Source organism: Nannobrachium achirus (assembly GCF_963921795.1).
Source record: "Nannobrachium achirus genome assembly, chromosome: 1".
Taxonomy (NCBI): domain Eukaryota; kingdom Metazoa; phylum Chordata; class Actinopteri; order Myctophiformes; family Myctophidae; genus Nannobrachium; species Nannobrachium achirus.
Window position 1 is genome coordinate 12,963,270 of NC_137810.1, and position 26,701 is coordinate 12,989,970.

Genomic DNA, 26,701 nt, shown 5'->3' on the forward strand with positions numbered 1-26,701 from the left:
ATATGTATTTTTTTAAGCGAACATTTGTAACTCAAATTTTGCTTCTGGGGGGGTCCCTGGAACGAAATATTTTGAGATGGGGGTCTGTGGCCAAATACATATCATCTTCGGGGTCCTTGACATGAAAACGTTTGAGCACCACGGCACTGACATAGAAACATACGTTTCTTGCACACATTTTTCACGATTTTTCAAAAATAGCAGATCTACAAGCTCGCAGCGCGGCACTCGGTGCTATTTTTCAATAGTTAACATTCATGGGGGGCCCGCAGTGAATCCTTGTACCCAGGGCCCAGAGTTTGGTGTGACGCCCCTGCTGACATGGATTATACAGACTTACATGGATGTCTCTGAGCTAAATGAGCTCATAGACCCATCAACTAACTGAGCCGGTGTTTTTGGAAAATGCTTTCAAGTCATTTCTGGGCTAAAATTCAAATATAGGGTGGAAGGATTAAAAGGTATGAGTACTGAGTATAAAAGTACCTGTGAACTGGTGAATACAGGCTTTTTACCAAGTCTTCTGTCGTCTCCTTTATCAAGAGCAGCTTTGAGGGAAGAACAACATGAAAACAAAACACATTCCAAGTTACAACCACAGACATTCCAGTGGCACTACAGGAAAATACCATGTTGTTCTTCTACATCAAGCATATAGAACAGAGTCTTTCTGGACACTTGGATGAGTTCAAATCCAATCTGCAGCAAAAATCTAAATCAGTATCTTTCAATATGAAGGCAATACATAGCTACAGTATATTCAGTCAGCGTATGTGCACACACGCACGCACGCGCACACACACACACACACACACACACACACACACACACACACACACACACACACACACACACACACACACACACACACACACACACACACACACACACACACACACACACACACACACACACACACACACACACCTTTCCAAACAAACCTACATCTAGATACATTATTTACCTACAAAATGGTGGCTGTTCATGGTGAAAATAGCCAGTGTTGCTTATGTAGTCAATATGCATGTGTACTGTTTTCATCTCAGACACAGCATGTGTGATTCCATTGCCAAATAAATCTACCGGTAACAGCAACAGCACATAGCGCTGAAATCTAGCCAAATAAATTATTCATGCCGTGCATTTCAGCACACACAACAAGCTAAAGGAATGAGAGAACTGGATTTCCTTTTCATCCGTGGAACCCTTTATTCCCCACCCATTAAAACACAAGAGCATGCTAGAGTGCGGCTGGCTGGCGCATTTACCACGATAGCCCACACACTCATCTGTCTAGGACAGCTAGAATGCCACCCCCCCCTCCACCACCACACAGAAAAACAACAACAGGGTGAAAACGGAACAAAATAATGAATGGAGCAGCAGTGGTGAAGCAGCTGTGCCAAAGGAACCACTGATGGTTCCATTTGCAGGCAGCATACGTACAACACCAATGGCTGTGGTCCATCTCTCATGATGCAGAGACATTACTTCATCACTAAGCTTGGTAAGGCACAGAAAAATACCACCTCCCCCCCTCCACACACTCACACTCACACACACACACACACACACACACACACACACACACACGCACACGCACACGCACACACACACACACACACACACACACACACACACACACACACACACACACACACACACGCAGCACACACCACAGCATGAATATCCTGAGTGGAGATTTGGACAGCCATGCAGCAGGTTACAGAAAGCCTCACGGCTCAAAGCTCCCCCAGATTAAACATGTCCTCCCTCCCCCTTTTACCTGCCAGTATCTTCTCACTGTACATCAAGGGCAGCCTCTCCCATCCCTGCGTGTGGCGGATGGCATAGAAAGACTGGAGCAAGAAGGTCCACAGCCGCTCGTGTAGCGTACGAATCTCTTGGCTGAACGGCTGGCAGAGGGAGGGGAAGAGAGAGAGAGAGAGGGAGGGAGAAAGGGAGGAAGGAGGAGGGGGAGAGGAGGAGAATGGAAAAGGGTGCGCTTCGGCACGAGCGAATCAGCAGCTGCTTGAAGGGCCCTTCACCATGGCAACCAATACCCCTCCCTCCCTCCCTCCCACCCCTCCCCTTTGCTTCACTCTCCCTTTCAGAATTCACTTGAACTAAATCACTGATGTCACAGGCTGTGGCTAACAACTGGCTGTTTCCTCACCTACAGTATATATTACATACAACAACAACAAAACAGTCAGGGAGGAGCTACCATTCTGCTCTCTACCCAGTCACCTCCATTTTCCTCCATCGCTTTCCCACTCCTCTGCCTCTCCCACCAGCGGATATAAGAGCCAGATTAGTGCAGGCCACTCCCATACCTCAGTGTCTCTTAGTTTAATCCATACTGCCGTGTGCTTTCACTCATGACGGCCGGGTCATTTCCCCTAGGAAATGATGTACAAAACGCCTGTTTGTGTGAGAGTGAGTGTTAAAGAGTGGGTGGGTTGGTAGTTTCGGTGTAGGATTTACAATAAACAGAGGAAGATTTAATGCTTGTAGAGTGATATCCTGTGGGTTGCTTTACGGTGGACCGACTTGAATGAAATTAACCACTTAACACATTCATTGCCAGGTATTAATTAATTAATTTCGCCGACACACGGAAAGCACCATGTGGCGATTCTTTCACCCAGAAAATAAAAATTATACCCGCGATCATCCGTTCTTTTTATTCTATATTAACTCATTTCCCGCGATCCCCATCGAAACCGGAGATTTCCCGCTGTACCTCTCTGCGATGCCCGAGGAGCTCGAAGATTTAATTAAAATTCTACATTCATTAAAACTCTGAACTCTGACTGGGGAGGGCGTCAGGGAGATAGATGGGTTATTGCTCTGCGTCTAATGATCGTTATAACAATGTCCTGCCAATCAAAATATGTTAAAATATTTGTCATTATTTGTTTCTTAAACGTGGTCAATTAAATGAAGTTAGCTATTTTATAGCAAATTACATCTTGAACATAATTCTACATTCATTAAAACTCTGAACTCTGACTGGGGAGGGAGTCGGGGAGAGCGAGTCGGGGATTATTGCTCTGGGTCTAATGATCGACAGATACAGAGATCTCCATATATGGGCATATCAGTCAGATCGCGGTGCGACGTAGGTGTGAGGGCCGCGTAGTATCAACCTTGAAAACATGCCACAGTCGTTCTTCGGAAATCTAGCTTAAGTGTATGTGTAATTAAAATGTACAAATACAAAAATCAAATACACTAACTTGGAATAATTTGGTGGCATTGCTTACTTCTTGATGCACATACTGCTCCATTTCCTCCCTGTACAGAATTTCCACAGCCAAGAAGAGGTCACAGCAGTTTTCCACAGTCACACCTTCTTTGATAGCCAAGCACAGCTTCTTCAACAGGGCGGGCTCCCGGGTGATCTTTTCTCTCTGGAAACACACACACACCCAACACTGAGTTTGAGTTTGCTTGTGTTTGACATGGTGGTGAGATACTTGTGTAGCACTGGCTAGCATTGACTGTTATGGACACTTTTGTTTGGCACTGTATTGATAAGTTGTGCTTAAGTATTGCTATTTGCTTTTTTAAGTATGGCTGTTACACTTATGAGCATTGACTGTTTTTTTTTTTTTACACTTTATGTATATATTCTTCGTTCCCTTTTTTGGTGTACCTTGCTCTTTTACTGTAAACTGTACAATTTTCTTATTTTTTCATTTCATACTTCTCTTCTTTGTAAACAACCTTCAACTGATTTTCCCCCTTGGGATAATAAAGGTATCTATCTATCTATCTATCTATCTATCTATCTATCTATCTATCCATCTATCTAGAAAACCACTGGAGGGCAAATATTTAATCTGTTCTTTCGAGAGTGGGAGTTGCACATGTAAAACCTATACTTCATCATATGACATTGTTGTATTATTTCTTTCTTTTTTACAGCGTGTCTCTGCAGGAGCCAAGCTGTCTGTAATCGATCCGAGTGTGTGCCTCTGTCTGCAGCTGATCTTGCAAACCGTTGGGACCGTCCAACGCTACATTTCCTGTGCACACTGCCAGTAGGCCACATAGGAACCTCCACACATTTTATTTCCACATAGGTTTAATTTCATAACGGAAGTCATGGGGTCTCTGCTCGGAATGAAACCCTTGGAGTCATATGTCATAAATATGTCCCGGGTTACTGACGTCACAGGCTGGCTACATTGGAGCCATGCCGTTCCCATGTGGATCCCGAGATCCTGTGTGTGTTCTGGTCCATTGTCACTGCCAACTCCTGCAGTTGGTCGTAGGTGAAAAGCGTCACATATCAGAGGAGGCAAGTGGTTGTCTTGTGCTCTCCCTGACAGTGAGGAGTTTCACCGGGAGATCATGTGTTTAAATCATGTGTTTACAAATATAATCATGTATTATTCTTGGTGATCTTCCTGCTCACCAGGTGTGGCTACAAACTACATTGTATATAAAAATATGTAATTTCCTGATTCTCATTAGAGATGCTCCGATTGCGATTTTGGGGGCCGATGCCGATCATCGATCAACTGGAATCAGCATCTGCCGATACCGATATTCCCGATCACAGCGTCAAATCCATAAGTTCTTCTATTTATTGTGTTACTGTAGCAGCATTTATATATTTAATGATTCTTCTTACAAAACATTGACATTGTATATTAAGTATAAACATTAGGAGATTGCAGGCTGAGGTCCTTTAGTATCCAATTCAACTTGTAGGAGTTGAAGCTGAGGTTACATTCTGTCCCACAGATAAATATTGTGAAAATAGCTGATCTAGCTTGTAGATCGGCAAAGCCGATACCGATAAAAGCCGACAGAGGCATTATCAGCCGATCACGATCACTCACCGATCAATCGGCACATCTCTTCTCTATATCTCATTTATACTGAAGAAGACCAAAAAGGGTTGAAAAAACGTCTATCTGTGCTGCTTTGTCATCATAAATAAATTTGGAGCTGTCAAAAGTGAGATGCGAGCCCCCTTTTCTGTTCTTAGTAGTACTGCTCTGGCAGTTTTGGCTCAGCACCAAACAATGGAGGATGTGTGTTATTTTCTCTTTGAGAGTTTCAAAATGTGATGATGTCGGTGAGCGACAAAGCATAAATCGGGCTCAACGTTCCCTTACCCAGAGCAGGTTTTGGAAGGTGTCGGTGTGAATGACTGAGGGGAGCTGGCTGACGATCACCCTCAGGCTGTAGTCCTGCAGCTCTGTGGCCAGAGTCATCACCTGCTTGGCCCACTTGACCTCTGGGAGGCTGCCGATCAGCTGCTCAGTGCCACAGAGCACGCTCACAGCATCGTTCGCGGTCTGTGGAAAAAAAAACATCAATCAGCTAAAGCAGCGGTTCTCAAGCTTTTCAGGCCACGACCCCCAAAATAATCATATTTTATCTAGGGACCCTCCCACCCTGACGAGCACTAAGCGTTGAGGCATTACATTTAGTATAACACGGTTCTAATGTGAAAATAATATATATTAATTATTAAAATAATATAATAATATTTTCACAATTTCTACCTCTAATATTTGACAATTTAGCTAATGTTTAATTTGTCATTTTAGAGGTATAAAAAAAGTCCTTAAATTGTCACTTTAGAAATGTGCAGATACCCTCTATATACACTTAAACTTTATGTTGGTTTGTTTACTGTTGAGTGAAAAAACAATGTTGCACATTGAGTTAATCATCTGGGGACCCCCAAAAATAATTTCAGGTTGAGAACCACTGAACTAAAGTACTGTAGCTCTTGCAGCAGCAGCTACAAGAACACACAAACGTGCACGCAAAATAAATGTGCGCGCAACATAAAACAAAGCGAAGCCGCTCGCCAACTCTGGGAGACTACTTTGCTACAACGGCCAAGTGTTTGTGATAATTGGTGGGAAAGACAAATTTATAAGGGAATACATCTTGGCACACACATGCAGTACACTAAAATCCTCAGTGTTACAGAGCAGCAAGGGTCCATTTGGTACCTTCCTGTACACCCGGGGTTCCAAAAGGATAAATGAACACTGGACATTTTACTGTGTACTGTGCTAATACACAGCACATTATAGTGGTGATGAAAGGCAGAAGGCAAACAGGCTCCATTATCAATTTCAACCACTGATTACAACCCCAGCTATCAACATTTGAATTACATTCCATAATTACTACATCATTAGCGATTCATAATTTAATAAGAAGAACTTTTATTGGATCATGCACAAATTGCCTTCCGGTGGAAAAAATAAAAACAAACAACATGTACACAGGATTTGTGCAACTGTATGGTGGGTAGAATGCAGGGACGTGCTGGCCATTGGGAAAAGCGGGACAACTCCCGAACGGCTGGTTCATTCCCGGCCGGTCCAGGCCGGCCATTAGGAAAAGAATACAAATAAAATGTCGGCCTTCATTCCATTTTGGGGGCTGGGCGGCCAACAAAGTAAATCGACACTGTCGGGCAGAAACCTCGTATCTCAAAGTTTCAAATTTTTTCGCGAAGCAAAGCCCTGCTTCATCATACAAGGCCGTTGCACAAAAGTAGTGAAAACAGCAGATCTACAAGCACACAACGCCTCGCACCGCGAGGCGTTGTGTGCTTGTAGATCGGCTGTTTTCACTAGTTTAATCATTTTTTTAAATGATAAATACAAAACAAACGGTTTTGGACATACAAGGTTTCCACCCGACAACGACAAAATATAACTCATGTAATTGGCCCACTGGCTTGTCACTTGTCATGATCTGAAATGGCAAATCTTTGAGTAGCAGCAGCGCTATAGAAAGATCTCTCTCTCTCTATAGTGCGCAATGAGGGCCTCTCCAACTCTTTTTCCCGGGCTGAATCAGGGGCCCAGCACGTCCCTGGTAGAATGCATACTGTGAGGAATACGCACCATGTTTTCTGTTATGGCTGTAAGAAACTCCCTCTGGAGCTCACATGGCAGAAGGGAGAAGTTCCTCTCTGACCAGCACTTCACATAATGTTCCAAAACCCACCTGCAAAATACACATCGATTAGGAAGGGAATATTTACTGCTACCTGGGAGTCCAGTCATTTAAATCAATCTTTCCCAGCTGTGCTCAGGCCAGGGTAATCATGTCTTTCGTTCTAAAAAGGAAGAAAACTATGCTCCATCCTCCCGTTTTTGTCAGTCACTTTCCATATGTGACGCAAATGTCGAAGCGAGTGTTTGTTTTGGTACCGCCTCGCTGGTGCACATTGGACAAAACTTGGACTAACCTTAAAGTAGAACGCATTTTCAATGTGCCGGTGCGGTCGCTGATATGGTAACCTTTCAGGCGATGGAAAACATTTGTTGTGGTTCTCATTTTGCAGCGACTGATGGTCGGATACACTGTAGCAGCATGTGGGCAAAGTGGTGTCTGTTTACTGTTTACTGTGTGTGCGAGCGTGCGTGATGGCGTAGGAGAATGCAAAGCGTGGGAACGTCCTGGGCCTGGCGGTTAGACAGAGTAACACAATAATCAAACCCAGGCAACAACTACAATAACACAAATCTATTTGTGCTAGATAGATTTGTTCATTCCGTTCATTCCGTGCACGCCAGAGGGAACGCTGCTCAGGGGCATGGTTCTCAGTCTCTACCCATTCAGCTACAACCACAAGTAGGACAACTTGACTTCTAAAACCCTTTAAAAGTTTAAATCATCAGTAAATCACTGTTTCTCTGACATGCATAGGGCTGTCACAATTATTACATAATCGTCTCAATCGCAATTATTTGACATAATCGCGATTATTTGACATAATCGCGATTATTTGACATAATCGCGATTATTTGACATAATCGTCATAATCGTTTCCATGTTGAAGAATGTTCATATCTAACATATAATTTTCGGAATGTCTGAGTGAGTGTCTGTCTGTCTGAGTGTCTGTCACAGCGTTTCTCCTCAATGGCTGGAGCAATTGATCTGAAATCGCATCACCATAAGCATATGAACACACCTGACATAACTGTGAAGCCCGTTTGTCACTTTCACAAATCATATGCTGTATATTAGCATTTTTATGGTGTATCTACTATCTATTCTGCATCTAGCATGAGGCTTATCTATTCTGCATCTAGCATGAGGCAACATGTTTAACCAGCTGTGTGTGTGTGTGTGTGTGTGTGTGTGTGTGTGTGTGTGTGTGTGTGTGTGTGTGTGTGTGTGTGTGTGTGTGTGTGTGTGTGTGTGCGCGCGCACACACGCGGGTGGGGGGGTTGTCTGGCCCCGTTATAGATGTTGTCCAAAAATCATGCATATCGGTACACAGTATCTCTGTAGCCATTAAACGAAACGGGTATTTCTTACATTGATGCTCCTACATATTATCATGTAAGCACCAGTTAAAGTTACTTTCCATCCCTCATATACTGTGTGCACAGTGCACACCCCATAACCCACACACTGCACATCATTTCAGAGCTCATATCTTTGAACGGGTAAGGGCTAGTATATATAAAATTGTGGAAATGGCAGATCTACAAGCTACAAGATCTACAAGCTCACAACGAGTCTATTTCCACTATCAATGTTCTTTTTTAAGAATAAAGTTGTCAAATGTCAGTAATTTCTTTGCATATTTAGGTTATGTGTCATATCTGCCATGTGCAACTTCAAAGCCTACAAGCCAAACAGAAATGCAACTGTCAACGACAAAAACACAATTAAATCGTTAGTCGCAAATATCTGAGTGACAATTGATCGTCACATAAAATGTCATAATCGTGACAGCCCTAGTCATGCAGTACATTATCTGCAAACAATGTCTACTGTACTGTGTGTGAGGCCATCGTCTGATGTATGGCAGCTGTGGTGGTGACACAATGCTCACAGTGTGAGCTGTGGGCCATAAGTTTAGGAGGAGGAAGTGGCCAACATTCAATGATTTCAAGCTGTAATTTAGGTCAGGTTTGTGATGGAATTGTTTCAGACAAGCCACTATTATGCTGCCAAACTCCAGGCCAGACAGATTCATTAACCTCACTGGCTTGCACCTTGGAGGTGACTTCAGCCAAAGAATCCTGAAAGCACAGCCCTTTCCCAAAATAGTGCCCACTTCTCCGTCCCTCGCTCTTAGATTTGATACACTAACTGCCTCAATCAATGAAATTCAGAACAATCTTAATGCATCCACTGTCCCCATTACAAAAGATGTAGGCATCTTACAGTATACAGTACTAAGCTGTGGAATCAACGATGCAGTGCTGCACAGTGCAGCACAGCTCATCTTACTGTCAGACACGCGTGACTCATCACATCACCCAGCCATCCCCCCACACTCTCTCTCACTCTCTCACTCTCTCACACTCTCTCACACACACACACACACACACACACACACACACACACACACACACACACACACACACACACACACACACACACACACACACACACACACACACACACACACACACACACACACACACACACACACACACACACACACACACACACACACACACACACACCTCCCCCCCCCCCCAACAAAACTAGCCGACAGATTCTAACATTCTGACCTACATTCACATCCTTCACCAACCTCGTAATAAACCACCAACTTCCAGAAATCTCATTGCATTAATTGCAATGTGATTTCCGGAAGTTGGTGGTTTACGAGGCTAATCCTTCACTGCATTGGGAACTAAAATGACCAGAAGGTTAATCAGCAGCAGTGGCTTAAGGAGAACTTCAGGTTCACTCAGGTGTACTTAATGTGTGTCTATTTATCTATACTATAATTTTGCGAATGTCTGACTGAGTGAGTGAGTGAGTGAGTGAGTGTCTGTCTGTCTGTCTGTCTGTCTGTCTGTCTGTCTGTCTGTCTGTCTGTCTGTCTGTCTGTCTGTCTGTCTGTCTGTCTGTCTGTCTGTCTGTCTGTCTGTCTGTCTGTCTGTCTGTCTGTCTGTCTGTCTGTCTGTCTGTCTGTCTGTCTGTCTGTCTGAAACAGCGTTTCTCCTCAGTGGCTGGAGCAATTGATCTGAAATCGCATCACCATTAGCAGATGAACACACCTAACATAACTGTGAAGCCCGTTTGTCACTTTCACAAATCATATGCTGTATATTAGCATTTTTATGGTGTATCTATATCTATTTAGCCTACAGTACCTTTTGTGACCACACATGTTAAGGGAGGGGCGCTGTTGTTCAGGCCATGCACAATCACACACAAACACACACACACACACACACACACACACGGGGGGGGGGGAAGTGTGTGTGTGTGTGCGGGCGGGCGGGCCCTGTTACAGATGTTGTCCAAAAATCATGCAGATCGGTACACAGCATCTCTGTAGCCGTTAAATGGAACGGGTATTTCTTACATTGATGCTCCTACATATTATTATCATGCAAGCACCAGTTAAAGTTACTTTCCATCCCTCATATACTGTGTGCACAGTGCACATCCCATAACCCACCCACTGCACATCATTTCAGAGCTCATATCTTTGAACGGGTAAGGGCTAGTTTACAATTATCCCACGCCTGGTCTAATTTCATTGATACTGAATATCGGTGAGAGACTTTGTCCCTATTCATCTGTTGGATCTGAATGCACAACAATGCCACCATAGCCCACTGAGCTCAAACAACACCCAGAGTTCATGTGATTTCATTCAAGTGAGTTGATACTGGCATGGTGCCATACCCTCACTGGCAATGTGACAGCATTGAAGAGAGTAGCTTAAACTGGAGTGAGGAGTAGGCAGAGATAGGCAAATGATGAACATTGTGTAAATCCTCAAAATGAAAGGGCATCTCCTCCTCAGCACATAGCAGACAACTAACTGCACATCCAGCACCCATTCTAGTGAGCTTTCAAGCTTTTCGTGATCTTTGGTGTGTTTCGAATGCATTGCCAGGTGCAATATTCCCATACAGTAAGGCCACCATTGAGTATATAGCTTATTCTGCCGCCATTACCCTAAATTTTCATTAGTGCAATTAATTCAAAACTCTGGTGACATTCAAACAATGACACAGCTATTACTTATCAGAATTAAGTCCATTTAGCAAATTATTTATTGCTACAGTACAAAATGCTTATTTCTTCTGAAGCTTTTCAGAAATAAATGCTAAAAACACATCTTGCAGAAAAGATTTATATAATACTAAAAGCTGATAGATTACGCACATCACTTGTTGGGGTGCTGAGTCAAGACAGTTTCATTAAAAAAATTATAGAACCCACACACTCACATGCTCCAATACATTTTAATGATGATGTTTCGAGCCCAGGCTCAAAACTTTGTCATTAAAAGTTATTGGAGCATGTGAGTGCTCGGATTCTATTTGGTTGATGAAAACCTCAAATCAAAAGGAGAACAAGAGCTTTGCCAAATAGGCAAACGTTGTAAAAGTGCATTGAAGATTCCTTCATGCAAACAAATTCCTGAAAGATTTCACAGGTTATTTTGGAACTGTAGAGATTCGTCATGATTGCAATACAATGTAGTTTTGCAAAACAACGAAAAGAATATTCCGCCAAGACTGCATATTCCTGATCCTACATCAACTGGTAACAACAGTATTCCTTTGTGTTGACACAGATCATTTCCAATACGACGGCACCTTTACGGACACGCTCTGCTACATTCCTGACACTCTTTGAGTGGGATCACCTCCCTGGATGAATGCAGTATCCACACTCACCTCTTACACAGCGTGTGGAGGCTTTGAAGGCCTAGGGCTTGGCTGAGGGATAGGCACTCTAGAATTGTCTTTTGAACCCCATCAACAGCCATCTTAAAACAAAACAAAGAGGGTGTATCTTCAATAAGAAAGCGTCTTACAGTATGTCTATCATCATCATTATTATTATTATTATTTGACATAAATGTTTCAGATACAAATGGTGTTAGCTGAAACACAGATCATTGTGGATGCTGTACAGCAATGGTTCTCAGAGTTACATTTTACAGTGTAGATTCATATCAAATGGGGGTCAGTGAAAGTATATAAAACTGGGGGTCCTTAAAATTCAAAAGGTTGAGAATCACTGCTGCTGTACAGGCCCAAGTCGCCGCGGGAGTCAAAACATGTCACGTTGTATCAGGGGAACATGATAATGAGGGCGTTATGAGAACTGAAACACAGCAGGACTTTGTTGGCTGGGAACATATCTGCAAGGTACAAAGACATGCAAGTATAACATATAAATAAAAAGGAGACATTTGCTCCAAATATAGCTTCCATCGTGTGCATTCAAGTTTTGATTGTAAGGCAACTATTAGGACTGATCTGATAATTCTCTGAAATGTTGAAAAGCACAATGTACAGTACCGTATGTCACTTTTAAGCATCGAATCGTTCTTTGCAGGCATGGCAAATACATTGCAACACTGACCTTGGGGAAAAAGCGGCAATAGTCTCGGGTCAGAACCATCTCCACCACGTGGTTTAACCCCTCCAGACCCAACATGTCTGCAGCCAACACCACCTGACTGGGGAGAGGATGAACACCAGCCGCAGGTTAGCTTGTTTTATGGGCCTGTGTCCTGGGCTAGGGCTGTCACAATTATTACATAATCGTCTAATCGTGATTATTTGACATAATCGCGATTATTTTTCATAATCGTCAACATCGTTTCCATGTTGAAAAATGTTCATATATTAAAAAAGAACGTAAAAAATAGTGGAAATAGCAGATCTACAAGCTCACGATGCGACGCGTTGTGAGCTTGTAGATCGGCTATTTCCACTATCGATGTTCTTTTCTAAGTGTAGAGTTGTCAAATATGTCAGTCATTTCTTTGTATATTTAGGTTATGTGTCATATCTACCATGTGGAACTTAAAAGCCTAAAAGCCAAACAGAAATGTAATTGTCAACAACAAAAACACAATTAAATCGTTAATCGCAATTATTTGAGTGACAAATAATCGCCATGTAAAATGTCATAATCGTGACAGCCCTATCCTGGGCCGAGAGTCCATGTGAATGTGGTCAGTGTGTTCTGTGTTGACATGTGATACCTGATGTTGGCTCTGGGAGGCAGGTCCACTATGGCCCCATACATGAACAGAAGCAGGACGTCCATCTCCTCCGGCCCCAGGCTGAAAATGACAGCTTAAAATGGTAAATGGTGCATTTATATAGCGCTTTTATCCAAAGCGATTTACATAGATTGTGCATTACATTCACCCATTCACGCACACATTCATACACCGGTGGCGGAGGAAACCATGCAAGGCACCAACCTACTCACCGGGAGCAATTAGGGGTTCAGTCTTGCCCAAGGACCCTTCGACATTAACTCAGGGGGAGCCCGGATTCGAACTGGGAACCCTTCGTGCTCTAATAACGGTTTCTCTACCCCTGAGCTATGCCGCCCCATGCTTAGCATGACTTTTCACCAGCAGTATCAGAATCATTTGTATTGCCTGCGGGGTCACCAGGGTCTAATTTCTCGAGTGTAGGCAGACCACCTCAAACCACTGCTAGTTATTAGCCATAAATAATAACACACATAAGAGGGCTTTTATTTTTGAAGACGTTTGTACTCTTACAGGGTTATAACGACGAGCCGCAATGGACGGCTGGTGAGCCCGTTTGATTCTCTTACTGCTCCAAACATGTACAAATGCAAAATATTAGATGCTCACCACCTTGCCACAAGTGTTCTCTATCTATTTGGAATGTGTCGGGATGTGTCAGTCCATATTTTTTCAATAAAGAAGTGTTTTACTCAAGCTTGTCTCGGAACGAGGAAACAGGGGAAACCCCTGTTTCCTCGTTTCCCGCTGTTGCGCAGTAGCGCTCATTTGGGGAAATGAGGAAATGCACTGAGGTTCCAAGACAAGCTTGAGTAAAACACTTCTTTATTGAAAAATATGGACTGACACATCCCGAGGAGGTTCCAAATAGATAGAGAACATTTGTGGCAAGGTGGTGAGCATCTTATATTTTGGATTTGTAAATGTTTGGAGCAGTAAGGGGATCAAACAATAAAAGTCCTCTTACGGGTGTTATTATTTATGGCTAGCTAGTTACATATTTTAATGTTGTACCAACATACAGATTGGTTCATATTTTATTCATTTTACAATTTTAAAAATACAGTACTGGAAATCAATCGTGCACAGAACTCGAGTCATAGCATTTTGCAAGGAAAACTGGACCCGTTTATAGCCTTTATCACGACACGTGTCAATGTTTCCCGACTGGCACGAGTTCTGTAAAGTTCAGTGTCGTGAAACATGATCCAAACTGCACGAAAAGCACCAGTCCATGTGACTACAGCCAGAGGGTTACTTCAGGGTCACTGTGCATCGCCCCCTCCACCCCCAATCATCGCACTCGTCCTTTGCGATGACGGAGGAGTCTCCCCCCCCCCCTACTCTCAAATCAGCTGCGCTTGGGTGAGTGACGCATTTTCCACCAAAGGACAGTAGCCTCCGTCATTCTTCAAAGAGATCGCACTGGCAGGGGTGTCACAAGGGGTAGGAAAGTGGGACTGAGTTACTGGGGCCCAAGGTGGAGGGGCCCTAATAACTTTATCTATTGAAAAATAGCAGATATACAAGCTCACAGCGCGGCACCGAGTGCCGCGCTGCGAGCTTGTAGATCTGCTATTTTTGAAAAGTTGAGAAAATGTGTGAAAATCTTTGAATATATGTATGTTTTAAGCGAACATTTCTAACTCAAATTTTGCTTCTGGGAGGGTCCCTGGAACTAAATATTTTGATATCGGGGTCCGTGGCCAAATACATATCATCTTGGGGGTCCTTGACAAAGGTTTCTTGCACACATTTTCACGATTTTTTTCAAAAATAGCAGATATACAAGCTTGCAGCGCGGCACTCGGTGCCGCGCTGTGAGCTTGTATATCTGCTATTTTTCAATAGTTAACATTCATGGGGGGCCCGCAGTGAATCCTTGTACCCAGGGCCCAGAATCTGGTGTGACGCCCCTGCGCACTGGGGTATAGGCAGTGGATCAGAAGTATATTCAGTATGTATACCGTGTGCTTCCAGGAGGGGGACAAGGCTTCCCACGGCGGGTGGAATTCTGAGCAATTCATTTGAGATTCCATGGCTGTGTGGGTCTGTGTGTGTTTGCACATTATGCCACATTGGGGGAGAGATACATTGTGTTGTTGAGTGAAACCCCTGTACAGAGACACCTCTGTGTCAAAGCATGAATAATTAATGTGCCACACATTGTTCCGACAATGAAACGTTTCACTGGAAGGCGAGGGTGGAGGTGCATTATGGACCTTATAATGGTTACACTGTGCCTTACCCTTGTAGAGTGATGCAATGTCTGGAGCTCTCCATCCAACTCCCACTCAGCATGGCTCGGAAGTACTGAGATCGTGCGCACAGGATCGCCCTACGAATGCAGACAAACAAGCGGGCTTCAACGGGTCAGTTTCACCCACAACTATATAGTATAATTTAGGGGTCTTCAACAGGGGGTCCGGGACCCATAGGGGGTCCTTAGAGATACTACAGGGAGGGGCCCCTGAATCTTTGTGTGATAGGATCATTCTTTTAAATATGAACAACTTGAACCCTCGCATCCCTATTCTGAGGAGAACTTTAGCCAAAAATAGCAGATCTACAAGCTCTCAACGCCTCGCACAGCTATTTTTGGCAAATAGGTTTGAAGTATAGGTTAAAAAAAGATCAGAACAAGTACAGAGTGAAAGGTCAAATTTACTATCAACGTGGTTAAATGTCTGGAAAAGAAACACACATTAACATAAATCCAACATATACTGATGTGCTGTCAAATAAGTCGATGGAAATCTAAGACACAATTATATCCACCTCTTTCTGCGGGAGTTTACTGGAGATTATTTGGACCACACTTCCGGTTTAACAGCAGACATACAAGCTCACGTCACGTCGCAGATGCAGCCTGTTGTGAGCTTGTAAATCACACTCGGCTGCGGCACCGGAAGCTCGGTACAACGTCTGCGCAATGCACTATGGGGCGTTGGAAACCCGTGGACACAATATATGGGTGTCCCCGTTTTATCCTCTCAGCTAAGGGGTCCTTGGCCTGAAAACGTTGAAGACTCCTGGTATAATGTTGTCACATCTCATGCGTTTGGCCAGTGTCTAAGAAAGAGGCTGTGAAGTGACAAGCACTGGAACTTTAAAGTGGGATACCACAGGTCTATTTTCTCCTAAATAGCGACCATGGGGTATTACTGTTATCCATCTATAAATACATATGGCCAACAGCTCATTAAAAATCAAATCTCGGTTCGAAGTGAAGCGGTGAATTTGTATTCTATGTGTTCTAGAGCTATGAAATCTGTGTTCTAGATCTATACATTCTGTGTTCTAGATCTATACTTTCTATGTGCTTTAGTTCTATATTTTTAATGAATTCTGAATGAATGAATGATTTTGTCTGGAGGGCCAAATTGTCATGTGAAGCTTGACCGATCCTCAATTCTGCATGCACGGGACATGTACGGGACAGACAAAGCCACTCCTTGGGAATATATGGGAATCCTCAAAAAGACATGTACGGGACAGACAAAGCCACTCCTTGGAAGCGGCTTTCACCGCTTCAAAAATAATGGATTTGACTTTTTCACCGCCCACCAAAGAACCTTGCGTCCTCCCATTGGCCGAATAGAAATACAAAACAATAAAATACAAATTCCTTCACTTAGGAGTTGATTCAAAATTTAAATTATGGGTTTAGATTTATTTTATTTTTACTTTTTTTAACAGAAAAAGAAAAAAGGTTAATATGGACACTACTTCAAATGAATATATGTGGATTGTGAATTGTCAAAATAATGTCTTTGTTACCCCTGGATTAAATATGAATATGGATATGTCAGATTTATTAATTTTTGGAAGAGATAAATTGATTCAGACTGTTCATGACCTTTATCCAGACTGCATTATCCTTTCCTCTTTATGGTGATGCCAGTGACATCACACACAACGCACGCACTCACACACACACGCGGGTATGCCAGCAAAGAGACGCAAACAGTATAAGATTGAATATGCATTGTTAAAGGGACAAAACACATTTTTACTTGTTGTGACCACAATGGTTTCCAATTCCCTCCTAGGGCGTTCCTCTCTTTGAGTGCACTTCTATGCACTCAAAGGCCTTGTAGAAGTCCTGAGTGAGACACTAAATACGTTTCACTTAAAATGACTACGATGGATAGGGCTGTCGCGATTAGGACTTTCTGGAGACGATTAATCGTCATACAAAATAATCGCGATTGACGAATAGAAGCTAAAGCTGCAGTAAAGACTCCAGTCCTCTGTGTTGAAACGAAAGTGAAAGCCTTTTTCTGTATCATATCAAAAGGAATATAGTCCTGGGATATGTATGGTACATGTGTCTGTACTTCCGAGCTTGGATCGGTTGAAACAAACTTTTTAAGCATGTTTAGTTAGTCAGCCAGCCTGCCTGTGTGACTGAATTGCGTGCCGTGCTGCAGTTGACTCTTGACTGACTGAGGAGTCGAGGACGAGCATTGAGCGTTCTGCGTTCACGGGGACGTTCAACAAGGAGGAGGAGGCACATTCAAGAATGCAAGTGTTGACGTGAGGACGAGGTTTAAGAATGGTTTTATTGTCAAAACCCACTACTTTTAAATTAAATTGGATAATTGACGATAATCGCGAATATCCAAAATATTTGCGAATATGAAAAATAATCGCGAATAGACGATTATGTATTAATCGCGACTGCCCTAATGATGGATGACAGAGTGACGTCATTCCTGTGTAATAAAGGGTGACTTAGATAAATGGCACTGAATGAACAGTAGCTCTGCTAGGGAACAGGAATGGCTCACATCGCGGAATATATTGCTTCTCCTGTGTGTGTGGTCAGCTAAGGGTAGTTGACGGACTGTGGCGGGGAGATCTACTGCAAGCTGTGGCAACAACACTGAGCCGCCACACGTGTCAGTGTTTCAGTGCTCTCGTTCTGTCATTAAAAAAAAAAAGAACGGCGGGAAGCTGCTCTGCTCACATCCTAGAGGAGCTGCCTTTCTTTGGCTGCCTGATTCCCTGAGCACTAGCAAGGAACGACCAGTCTCCATGGTTACCGCCCGGCCACCACCATCACCACCACCACCTCTGCATCGCTGAATGAGCGCTCACTGTTAACGCCCCGCGATGCACGACCGCGGCTTAAAGGATGAGGAATCTCCGTCTGCACACGCTCACGGAAGACACGGAGTCGGAGGAGCCACCCTTGTGTGGGGTGTAAATGAGGGTGAGATGTCATTGGTATCGCCATAAAGCGGAACACAGGATGACGGTTAAAAAATAAACCCATATATCGTCACTGTCGTGGAGAACCCTCGTATGTCCAAGTTTCACATTTTTATGTTTTTTTCGCAAAGCAAAGCCCTGCTTCATCATACATGGCCGTCGCACAAAAGTAGTGAAAACAGCCGATCTACAAGCACACAACGCCTCGCAGTGCGAGGCGTTGTGTGCTTGTAGATCGGCTGTTTTCACTAGTTTAGTTTGTTTTTTAAATGATAAATACAAAACTAACGCTTTTGGACATACAAGGTTTCCACCCGACAACGACGATATTGTGGTTCTTGGTGGAGTGTCCCTACAGAGCCTCACAATACATCTTATATACCTGTGGCAGGGGAAGACCTGATCCCCCACTTGGATGGTGATGTCACATTGCTCGCCTCTCTGGTAGAGGTCCAACAGGTCTGCTCCCAGCCCAGAGGCCGGTTCTAGAACACCACCGTCTAGGAAGAGAGAGAGAGAGAGAGAGAGAGAGAGAGAGAGAGAGAGAGAGAGAGAGAGAGAGAGAGAGAGAGAGAGCGAGAGAGAGAGAGAGAGAGAGAGAGAGAGAGAGAGAGGCTGTGAGTATGCATGCTATGAGTGTCTGTACATCTAGGGGTGGGCGATATGGAAAAATGCAATATCACGATATTTTCCCAAGCTGTATCACGATACACCATTTTATCACGATTCTTTTTCACGTTGGTTTCGATGGTTATTACTTATTTTTCAAGTTACTTGACAAAAACTAGACTCTCTGGGTTCCTTTTGGGAGGTCTAAATTGAACTTTACAAGTATGTAACTCTGACAGTATACAAATGAAACCAAATGGACCATTTGGTTTCATTTGTATACTGTAAGAGTTAAGTGGAGACCTTGACATTTTAAAGTTTGAGAACTACTGATTTAGACCAAAATGCAGGTTTAAATTGAATTCTGCAATGAATCTCTGTATTAACGATTAAACAGACTCCCTCAATTGTATCACGATATATACGATAGCTCTGAAAAGGCATGTTGTGGAGACATTGTATCGTCTCCACGATAATTATCACCATATCGCCCACCCCTACGTACATCTGTCGAAATAACAAACTAACTACTTCTCCTGAGTGAGTGACACCCACAGCCACAACACTAGAAGAGGGAGCGACCACAATCTGGTACTACCCACATTTAGAAAGAAACATGGGGAAATTATAGTACTCTGCCACCAAATGGAATGCCCTGACACCATCCATTCATTTGTGAATCACCGGTTTCTTTCAAAATTGGCCTGAAAATACATCAGGGGACCACAAGGGGAGGTAAATGCAAATTCCCATAGAAAGGAGGTGTCATTCTCTGCCGCCGTTTTTCCTTTTTCTCCTTAGTACATAGTGCTTTGTATTTGTTGATGACATGTATTATTATTGTGTATGCTATATTGATTAATTGAATACACCACAATGGAAACAAGTCCTCAGGACTTTCTTCTGTTATCCTTTTAATGTCTAGGCTATACCACCTCATACTGTTTACATTTCTGACTAATAAAATATTCAATCAATCAATATTCAATCAATCTATCAAGGCTCTTTCATGTGGGGATGGTGTATAACAGGTTATGTCTACTATAGGATGGTGTAAATCAACATCATATTAGTGTCACCAGATATAAACGGGTGGGATATTTCTTTTGTGCAGCTTCCCATGAAATGCAGTTGCATTAAATAATAATAATAGAATATAGACAGTAAGACGCCTCAGGGCGACAAGAGACCTCGCCCTTTGGACCAGTTACCCATATATGGAGATCCATGTACTGTATATGGAGATATGCTGTGAGACCCCAAACACGCTTACTCAGTTATACTCGGGGATCTCCATATATGGGCATAAAAGAGATTCTGTTAGTGGTTCCCATGACATCACAACATACAATACATTTTATGCCCATACATGGAGATCCCTGTCTGAACCAGCCACACCACTGTGATGTCACCTGTTTATGCCCATATATGGAGATCCCTGCCACAGATATAAAAAGCTAGATGTAGATAGTAGTCTGGACATCCTGGAAAAACCAAGGGAACGCTGCCAGTCAAGTGACTACTGGCCAATTACAGCGCGACTTTTCCGGGACTTATCCAAGGACTATAATTCAATTCAACAGAGCCAGTTCCGATGTTGCGCGGCTCAGCTGTTCTTACAGGCTGCGTAAGTAAAGACCTGCCCCCATCTGCCTCTGTTTGGCCTACCAACGTCCGTATGTGTGACGCACGTGGAAGCAATGCACGCGGATTCCCTTGGTCCCTCGCCTCGATGCATATTCCCCAGAGCCGAAGGAGGCGTCTACCTTTCTATGTCTATGATCCCTGCTCTGAGTATCTGACATCACTGTGATGTCACAGTGATGTGTCAGGGGAACCACAGTATCAGGCATTATCCCTGCTCTGAGCCAGTGATGTGTCAGGGAAACCACAGTGTCAGGCATGACTGACAGAGATATGGACAAGATGTGCCGGTTTCCATAGTTAACTGCGACCTACGTCGCAATAAGATATACATAAAGTGTGTGACTGTTCTTCAGTGCAGTCCCTTGTGCAGGTCATGACCTGACAAAGATGTAATAGACATGTCGTTCTTCCCAATACCTTCTTTATTCGGCTATATGTCTCTCTACTCCTGAGATGCACCGGACCAGCCTGATTTGGCTCGAGGCGCGGTTGAACCTCCCTTTATATCAAATAACATAATTAGCATTACCAATGAGAGGCTAAATAGGATTAGGTCTTAAGTTGCTTAAGACTTAAGTGGCAATGGCTTGAATTGAGGCAGGAAAGAAAGAAAGAAAGAAAGAAAGAAAGAAAGAAAGAAAGAAAGAAAGAAAGAAAGAAAGAGGAGTTGAAGCAGATCAGTTACCCTAAAACAAAACTTCTCAATGAAAATGGCTTTGATTTGTTCATACCTGAGTCATCAGGACTGAAGGGGTTTGCTGGATCGGAAACAATCACTGAATCAAACTCCTCAGCCTCTGGGATTGAACCAGATGAGTTCATCATGCGCCGCTCTGCTGTGTACACTCGCCTGCAGGGAGAAAGCGGTGTGTTTATGTCCTAATCTTATCCCATGATGGACCTACGATCACAAGGGTAAACACAGTGTGACTGTGAGGACAGAGGTCCCAGCTATGAGGGATGTTCTGACCTTCATTTATTTTTGTTACACAAGAGCGTTATTTAGGAACAACAAACCAGTTGCCATGCATACCATCATTGAAGAACTGTCTGTATCAATCCCCAATCCCCATACACATCTACGGTAGCTGATAGAGGCCAGTCTACCCCGTTTCCTCTCACATTATGGCACTGTTAATAAAGACCTTCCATAGGCTACCTGACATCATAGTAATGCTGTGCACTTTCAACAAGTCCTGATTTAAATGGCATTGAAACTAACATCCATGAACAACAGTATCAATCAATTGGCTGTTACTGCCATAGAAGTAACCGGTTGATTATCTAGGATATTACATTATTATAATTATTGCTGATATTATATAATAAACAAAAAGAATGACAGTGCTATTTGAAACCTACATAAAAGAACAAATACCATCCTATCCCAACAGATTAAATGCAGTGGGCTTAGCGCCCTCTGTAAGAAAAGTCTGGGAACTGCAGCACCACCAACACAAAGGGCGCAATAAAAGTGAAATCAACTATCTAAGTGGTGATAACATTTAGAGATAACATTAGAGCCAAAATGCTATTCAATATTGAGAAAAGACACAACTTCACTCCACCCATGAGTGTCAGTTTGAAGCAGACCCATTTAATTTGGAATCCCATTTCATTTAGAACTGAGGGTTGGCATGGGTTACCGTGAACACATGCTACTTGCACCTAGGGGTGGGCGATATGAAAAAATACAATATCACAATATTTTCCAAAGCTGTGTCACGATACACAATCTTATCACAAGTATTTTTCATGTTGGTTTTTATGGTTATTTTGCAAGTTACTTAACAGTACAACCACCTACAAGGTAACAAAAACTACCAAAAAAAGGAGTAAAAGACCATTTAGACCTGTGGTCCTCAAAGTGGGGTCCAGGGACTCTGTGGGTTCCTTTTGGGAGGTCTAAATTGACCTACAATTATGTAACTCTGACAGTACTGTCAAAGTTAACATTTATTTTACATTTTAAAGTTTGAGAACTACTGATTTAGACCAAAATGTAGGTTTAAATGCATTCTGCAATGAATCTCTGTATTAAATTCAACTGGATTTTTTATAAGGCTCCCTCATTGTATCACAATATATACCAGGGGTCTTCAACAGGGGGTCCGGGACCCCTAGGGGGTCCTCAGAGTTACTACAGGGGGGCCGCCAATTCTTTGTGTGACATATTTTAGATTAACAACTTGAACCCTTGCATTCCCTAATCTGAGGAGAACTTTGGCCTAAAATAGCAGATCTACAAGCTCTCAACGCCTCGCGCTGCGAGGCGTTGAGAGCAAATAGGTCGGCAAATAGGTTGGGTGTGGAGGTAAAAAAAAAGAGCACACTAATTACCGAGTGACAGGTCAAATTTACAAAGTATCAACAATTTAAAGTTATACCATGTAACTTTTCTTATAAAACAAATCTTAAAATTGTCCTAACTGTTAAATCGCTAAAGTTTTAGAACACCCACTCCGTTATTTTCAGCTTCTAAAGCCTTCTCTTTATATGTTTTCTATGATCCTGACCGGGCCCCGGTTTTCGCGGAAAAATTACGTCATCACACTACCGGCCAATCACAGCGAGGGTTATACACTGCCGGCCAATCACAGCACATCTTGAACTGGGGTCGCTATGGCGGCCATATTTGTAGTCGCCCGTGTGTCTCTATACTCAAAAGGTAATCTCGCCTACCAGGCAGGGTGAAGTAGTCCGTTTCTCCGGAATGCCTGAACGCACAGGAACCAGGGACCCCTCTAAAGATAGATCTCGGCGAGGTGGAGGCAGACGCGGGGGTGTGAAGGTACGAAAAACGTCCGAAAGACGCGGACGCGACCGTGGTTTGCTATAGGGCTACTGACCACTAGTTGAGCATCTTACACAGTATAGCTTTAAGTGATTAAATGTCTGAAAAAACACACAAATCCAACATGGACTGATGACAGTGCTGTCAAACAAGTCTATGAATCTACCTATGAAATCGATGAAAATCTGCAACACAGTTTTATGTAACATGTAGAGGGGTCCCTGCTTCATCTGTCTCTCAGCTAAGGGGTCCTTGGCCTGAAAACGTTGAAGAACCCTGATACAGTATATACGATATATCTCTGAAAAGGAATATTGTGGAGACATTGTATCGTCTCAACGATATCTATCACCATATCGCCCACCCCTATGAACCCAGGCTACTTGCAGCTACCTGAGGAAGTCCTTCAGATCCGTGCTGACAATGTTAGGAAGGTGGACTTCATGAGCGTCCTTGTGAGCTCCTCTGAGGATGTGCGGAGCTCTGGCCAAAAGCAGCACTCTGTGGGCCTGTAGTGAAGTGGTCCCCGCACACACTCGAACATCAGCTTCCAGCTCCTCCTGCAACAACCTGGGGATGTATCACAATTAAGTCCATTCGATTAACGATTTGCGTTTTTTGTCACTGAAGATTGGAAGATTACATTTCTGTTGGGCTATTAGGCTTCATAAACCTAAGTTTCACAGGGCATATATGACAAATAACTATAGTATACAAAGAAATTACATTCACTTATTTTATACTTTCAAAATATGCAAAATATAGCCATCTACAAGCTCACAACATATCGTAGCACAGCGCGTTTTGAGATTGTAGAGCTCTATTTCCGCTAAATTTTTTAAATGTATGAACATTTTTCAACATGAAAACCATTATGACGATGACGACCATGCAAGATAATTGCGATTATCGCAAATGATTGTGATTAGGCGATTATGTAATACTTGTGACAGGCCTACAACACAATTTGAGGGTGTTTTTGTGGGCCATATGATTTGCTTTAAATTTGAATGAACTCATTGCATGCCAGGCCCGATAGTCCCGAGATTATTTCAATGTCTTTCCCTGCCAGGCCCGATAGTCCCGAGAATTTCCGCCATTTTGAAAAAAAATAAAAAATAAAAAATAAAAAAATAAAAAAAAAAACAATTTTTTTTTCTGACCCCAAAAAATGTAGTAGGCATGATAGAAATCGCGAAATTGCATGTTTAACCCCCATAGCAACCCCATCTATCAAACATGGCAGCCATCTTTGTTTACATTTTAGGAAAACATAATGGCTTCTATCTCATGAATGCCTGAACGGATTTCCATTCGGATTTTTTTGTTTGAAAGCTGTGAGCAATGTGGACACACGTGGTGCATTATCTAGGCATGGGTGTGCATGATCCGTGCACTATGAATTACATGGAAGTCTATGGAGACCAGAGGCACCGTAGAGTACGAAGGTATGTTAAAATGGCGGGGAATGTGTTAAGGAAAGATCAGAGGGCAAAACATCAAATTCTCAGCACAGCATCAACCTTGTCCATTTCAAATATACTACACATTTCATATGAGGGAACATTCTATCACTTTCATACACAATCACAATCATGATCACAATCCAAAACAAAGTCAATGAGTGAATGGAGGTAAAGCTACAGATGAGTGAAGTATGCAAACAAACTCATCGCGCACACATTACGTTTATTGCAATAAGGCAGGGGTTTTCAAAGTGGGTGACGGGGCACCCTGGGGTGCCGCGACGGCAGTCCAGGGGTGCCGCGAGATCATTTGATAATATTTGGAATTTATTTGGACACTAAAAAATATTTTGTATCATTTTAAACCTACAGTAGTACACAGTTATTTTCATTCAGTTCTAACCAAAATGGCTATTATCTCAACGTTTTCCCTGCAACATAATCACTAAAATATCATTACTGTCAGGCAGAAACCTCTGTTGCACAAAACTAGTGAAAACAGCCGATCTACAAGCACACAACGCCTCGCGATGCGAGGCGTTGTGTGCTTGTAGACCTGCTGTTTTCACTAGTTTAGTACATTTTATAGATGATAAATACAAAACGAACGGTTTTGGACATTTCGGGTTTCCACCCGACAACGACGATATGCTATAAATATAAGGTGCTGGGACTCGTGAAAATTATAATGTAGGGGTGCCTCGGATTAAAACAAATATCATGGGGTGCCCTGAGACTAAAAAGTTTGGGAACCCCTGCAATAAGGTATTAAGACAGTTTGTTGCAAGATATTATTGTGACATCTTAAGGCCACTTCCAACTTTGGTGAAATTGAAAGATTAATCTAATGGCCTGATTTCCTAGTACTTCAGACAGAGAGACTCTGAGCACAGTCCCCGGGGCCTTTCTTCGCCACCCATCATTAAATCCCATTTAGATGACTGAACTGGGTGACCCAGAAAGTGGTCGGCCTCAAGCCAACTGGACTATATGAGTTCCAACTGCTGGTGCAGCGGCCATTTCACTCTGTAGCCATGGGGCAGGGAATGAGAATGGGGTCACTCACCACCAGCAAGAAAATGCATGCGTTCCAATCCAGCACGCACCTGTCCTCAACGCAAGTCCCTCGGAAATACATTGTGGGAGGGGAGACAAGTCTGTTTGATTGTAACTGAACATCCTTGTAAGCTGTGATGTTTAGCTCACTGGCCCTCGGTGTGAGGTCTAGAGTTCTCAACGGGCCTGAAAATTAAGGCCCGGCCCTAACTGGGCCGGCCCGAGGCCCTACCCGGCCTGACTAGTTAGCATACATTTTAGGCCCTACCCTACCGTAAATGTCAGTCGGGTAACTCGGGTTCAGGTATGGTCGGGTTCGGGCAGAATTTGAGAACTCTAGTGGGGTCCCAGGAGTCTTTCAGGGGGTTCTCTATAGTTAATAGAGTATACATTTGAACACTCTCAGAGTTAAATGAATACGGAGGACTTTACACTTACAGTGTAGATTAAGGTACTGGTCAGAGAAGTGCTATACATTACAAACTGAAGGGTCCTTAAATTAAAAAATATATATAAATAAGTTGGAATCACTGGTTTAGCAGACATGTGGTTGGAGGGTAGCTCTTGAACATTTCAGTTATTCAGAGTTATCAATCAAGAAACGGCACATAAGATAACGAAAGAGCTTACTTAAAAAGGGATTCCCAGAGGGAATGACAATTTATAGTGGATTGGAACGCAGGGTAGGAAAGTCTCCTCCAATCCCTCCCTCCTCCGCACCCTTGCAACAACACCATAACTGCATGGGCGAGGCATGGGAGGCAGGAGTTACAGTGTCGCTGACCCACCAACAGATGGCACTGATGAATTAACACCAAATATATTCGGCATGCTGCAGCTCACAACTTATGTGACAGGTATGCTGCTTTATAGAAGGGATATCCCATGATCCTAGTGGAG

At 43.1% G+C, this 26,701-nt stretch overlaps 1 protein-coding gene across 1 annotated transcript in view; it reads right to left on the reverse strand.

Annotated features, from left to right (window-relative positions):
- Positions 1 to 26,701, reverse strand: part of btbd8 (BTB domain containing 8) — a gene marked incomplete at both ends in the record, with an annotated part of 36,913 nt that overhangs the window by 8,570 nt on the left and 1,642 nt on the right. The window contains 12 exons of the mRNA XM_080727226.1: positions 487 to 548; positions 1,787 to 1,916; positions 3,270 to 3,416; positions 5,136 to 5,318; positions 6,897 to 6,999; positions 11,670 to 11,761; positions 12,364 to 12,460; positions 12,992 to 13,072; positions 15,261 to 15,350; positions 18,612 to 18,729; positions 21,217 to 21,335; positions 23,673 to 23,849. Coding sequence (XP_080583352.1) covers positions 487 to 548; positions 1,787 to 1,916; positions 3,270 to 3,416; positions 5,136 to 5,318; positions 6,897 to 6,999; positions 11,670 to 11,761; positions 12,364 to 12,460; positions 12,992 to 13,072; positions 15,261 to 15,350; positions 18,612 to 18,729; positions 21,217 to 21,335; positions 23,673 to 23,849 — 1,399 coding nt within the window. The remainder of the gene's footprint in view (positions 1 to 486; positions 549 to 1,786; positions 1,917 to 3,269; positions 3,417 to 5,135; positions 5,319 to 6,896; positions 7,000 to 11,669; positions 11,762 to 12,363; positions 12,461 to 12,991; positions 13,073 to 15,260; positions 15,351 to 18,611; positions 18,730 to 21,216; positions 21,336 to 23,672; positions 23,850 to 26,701) is intronic.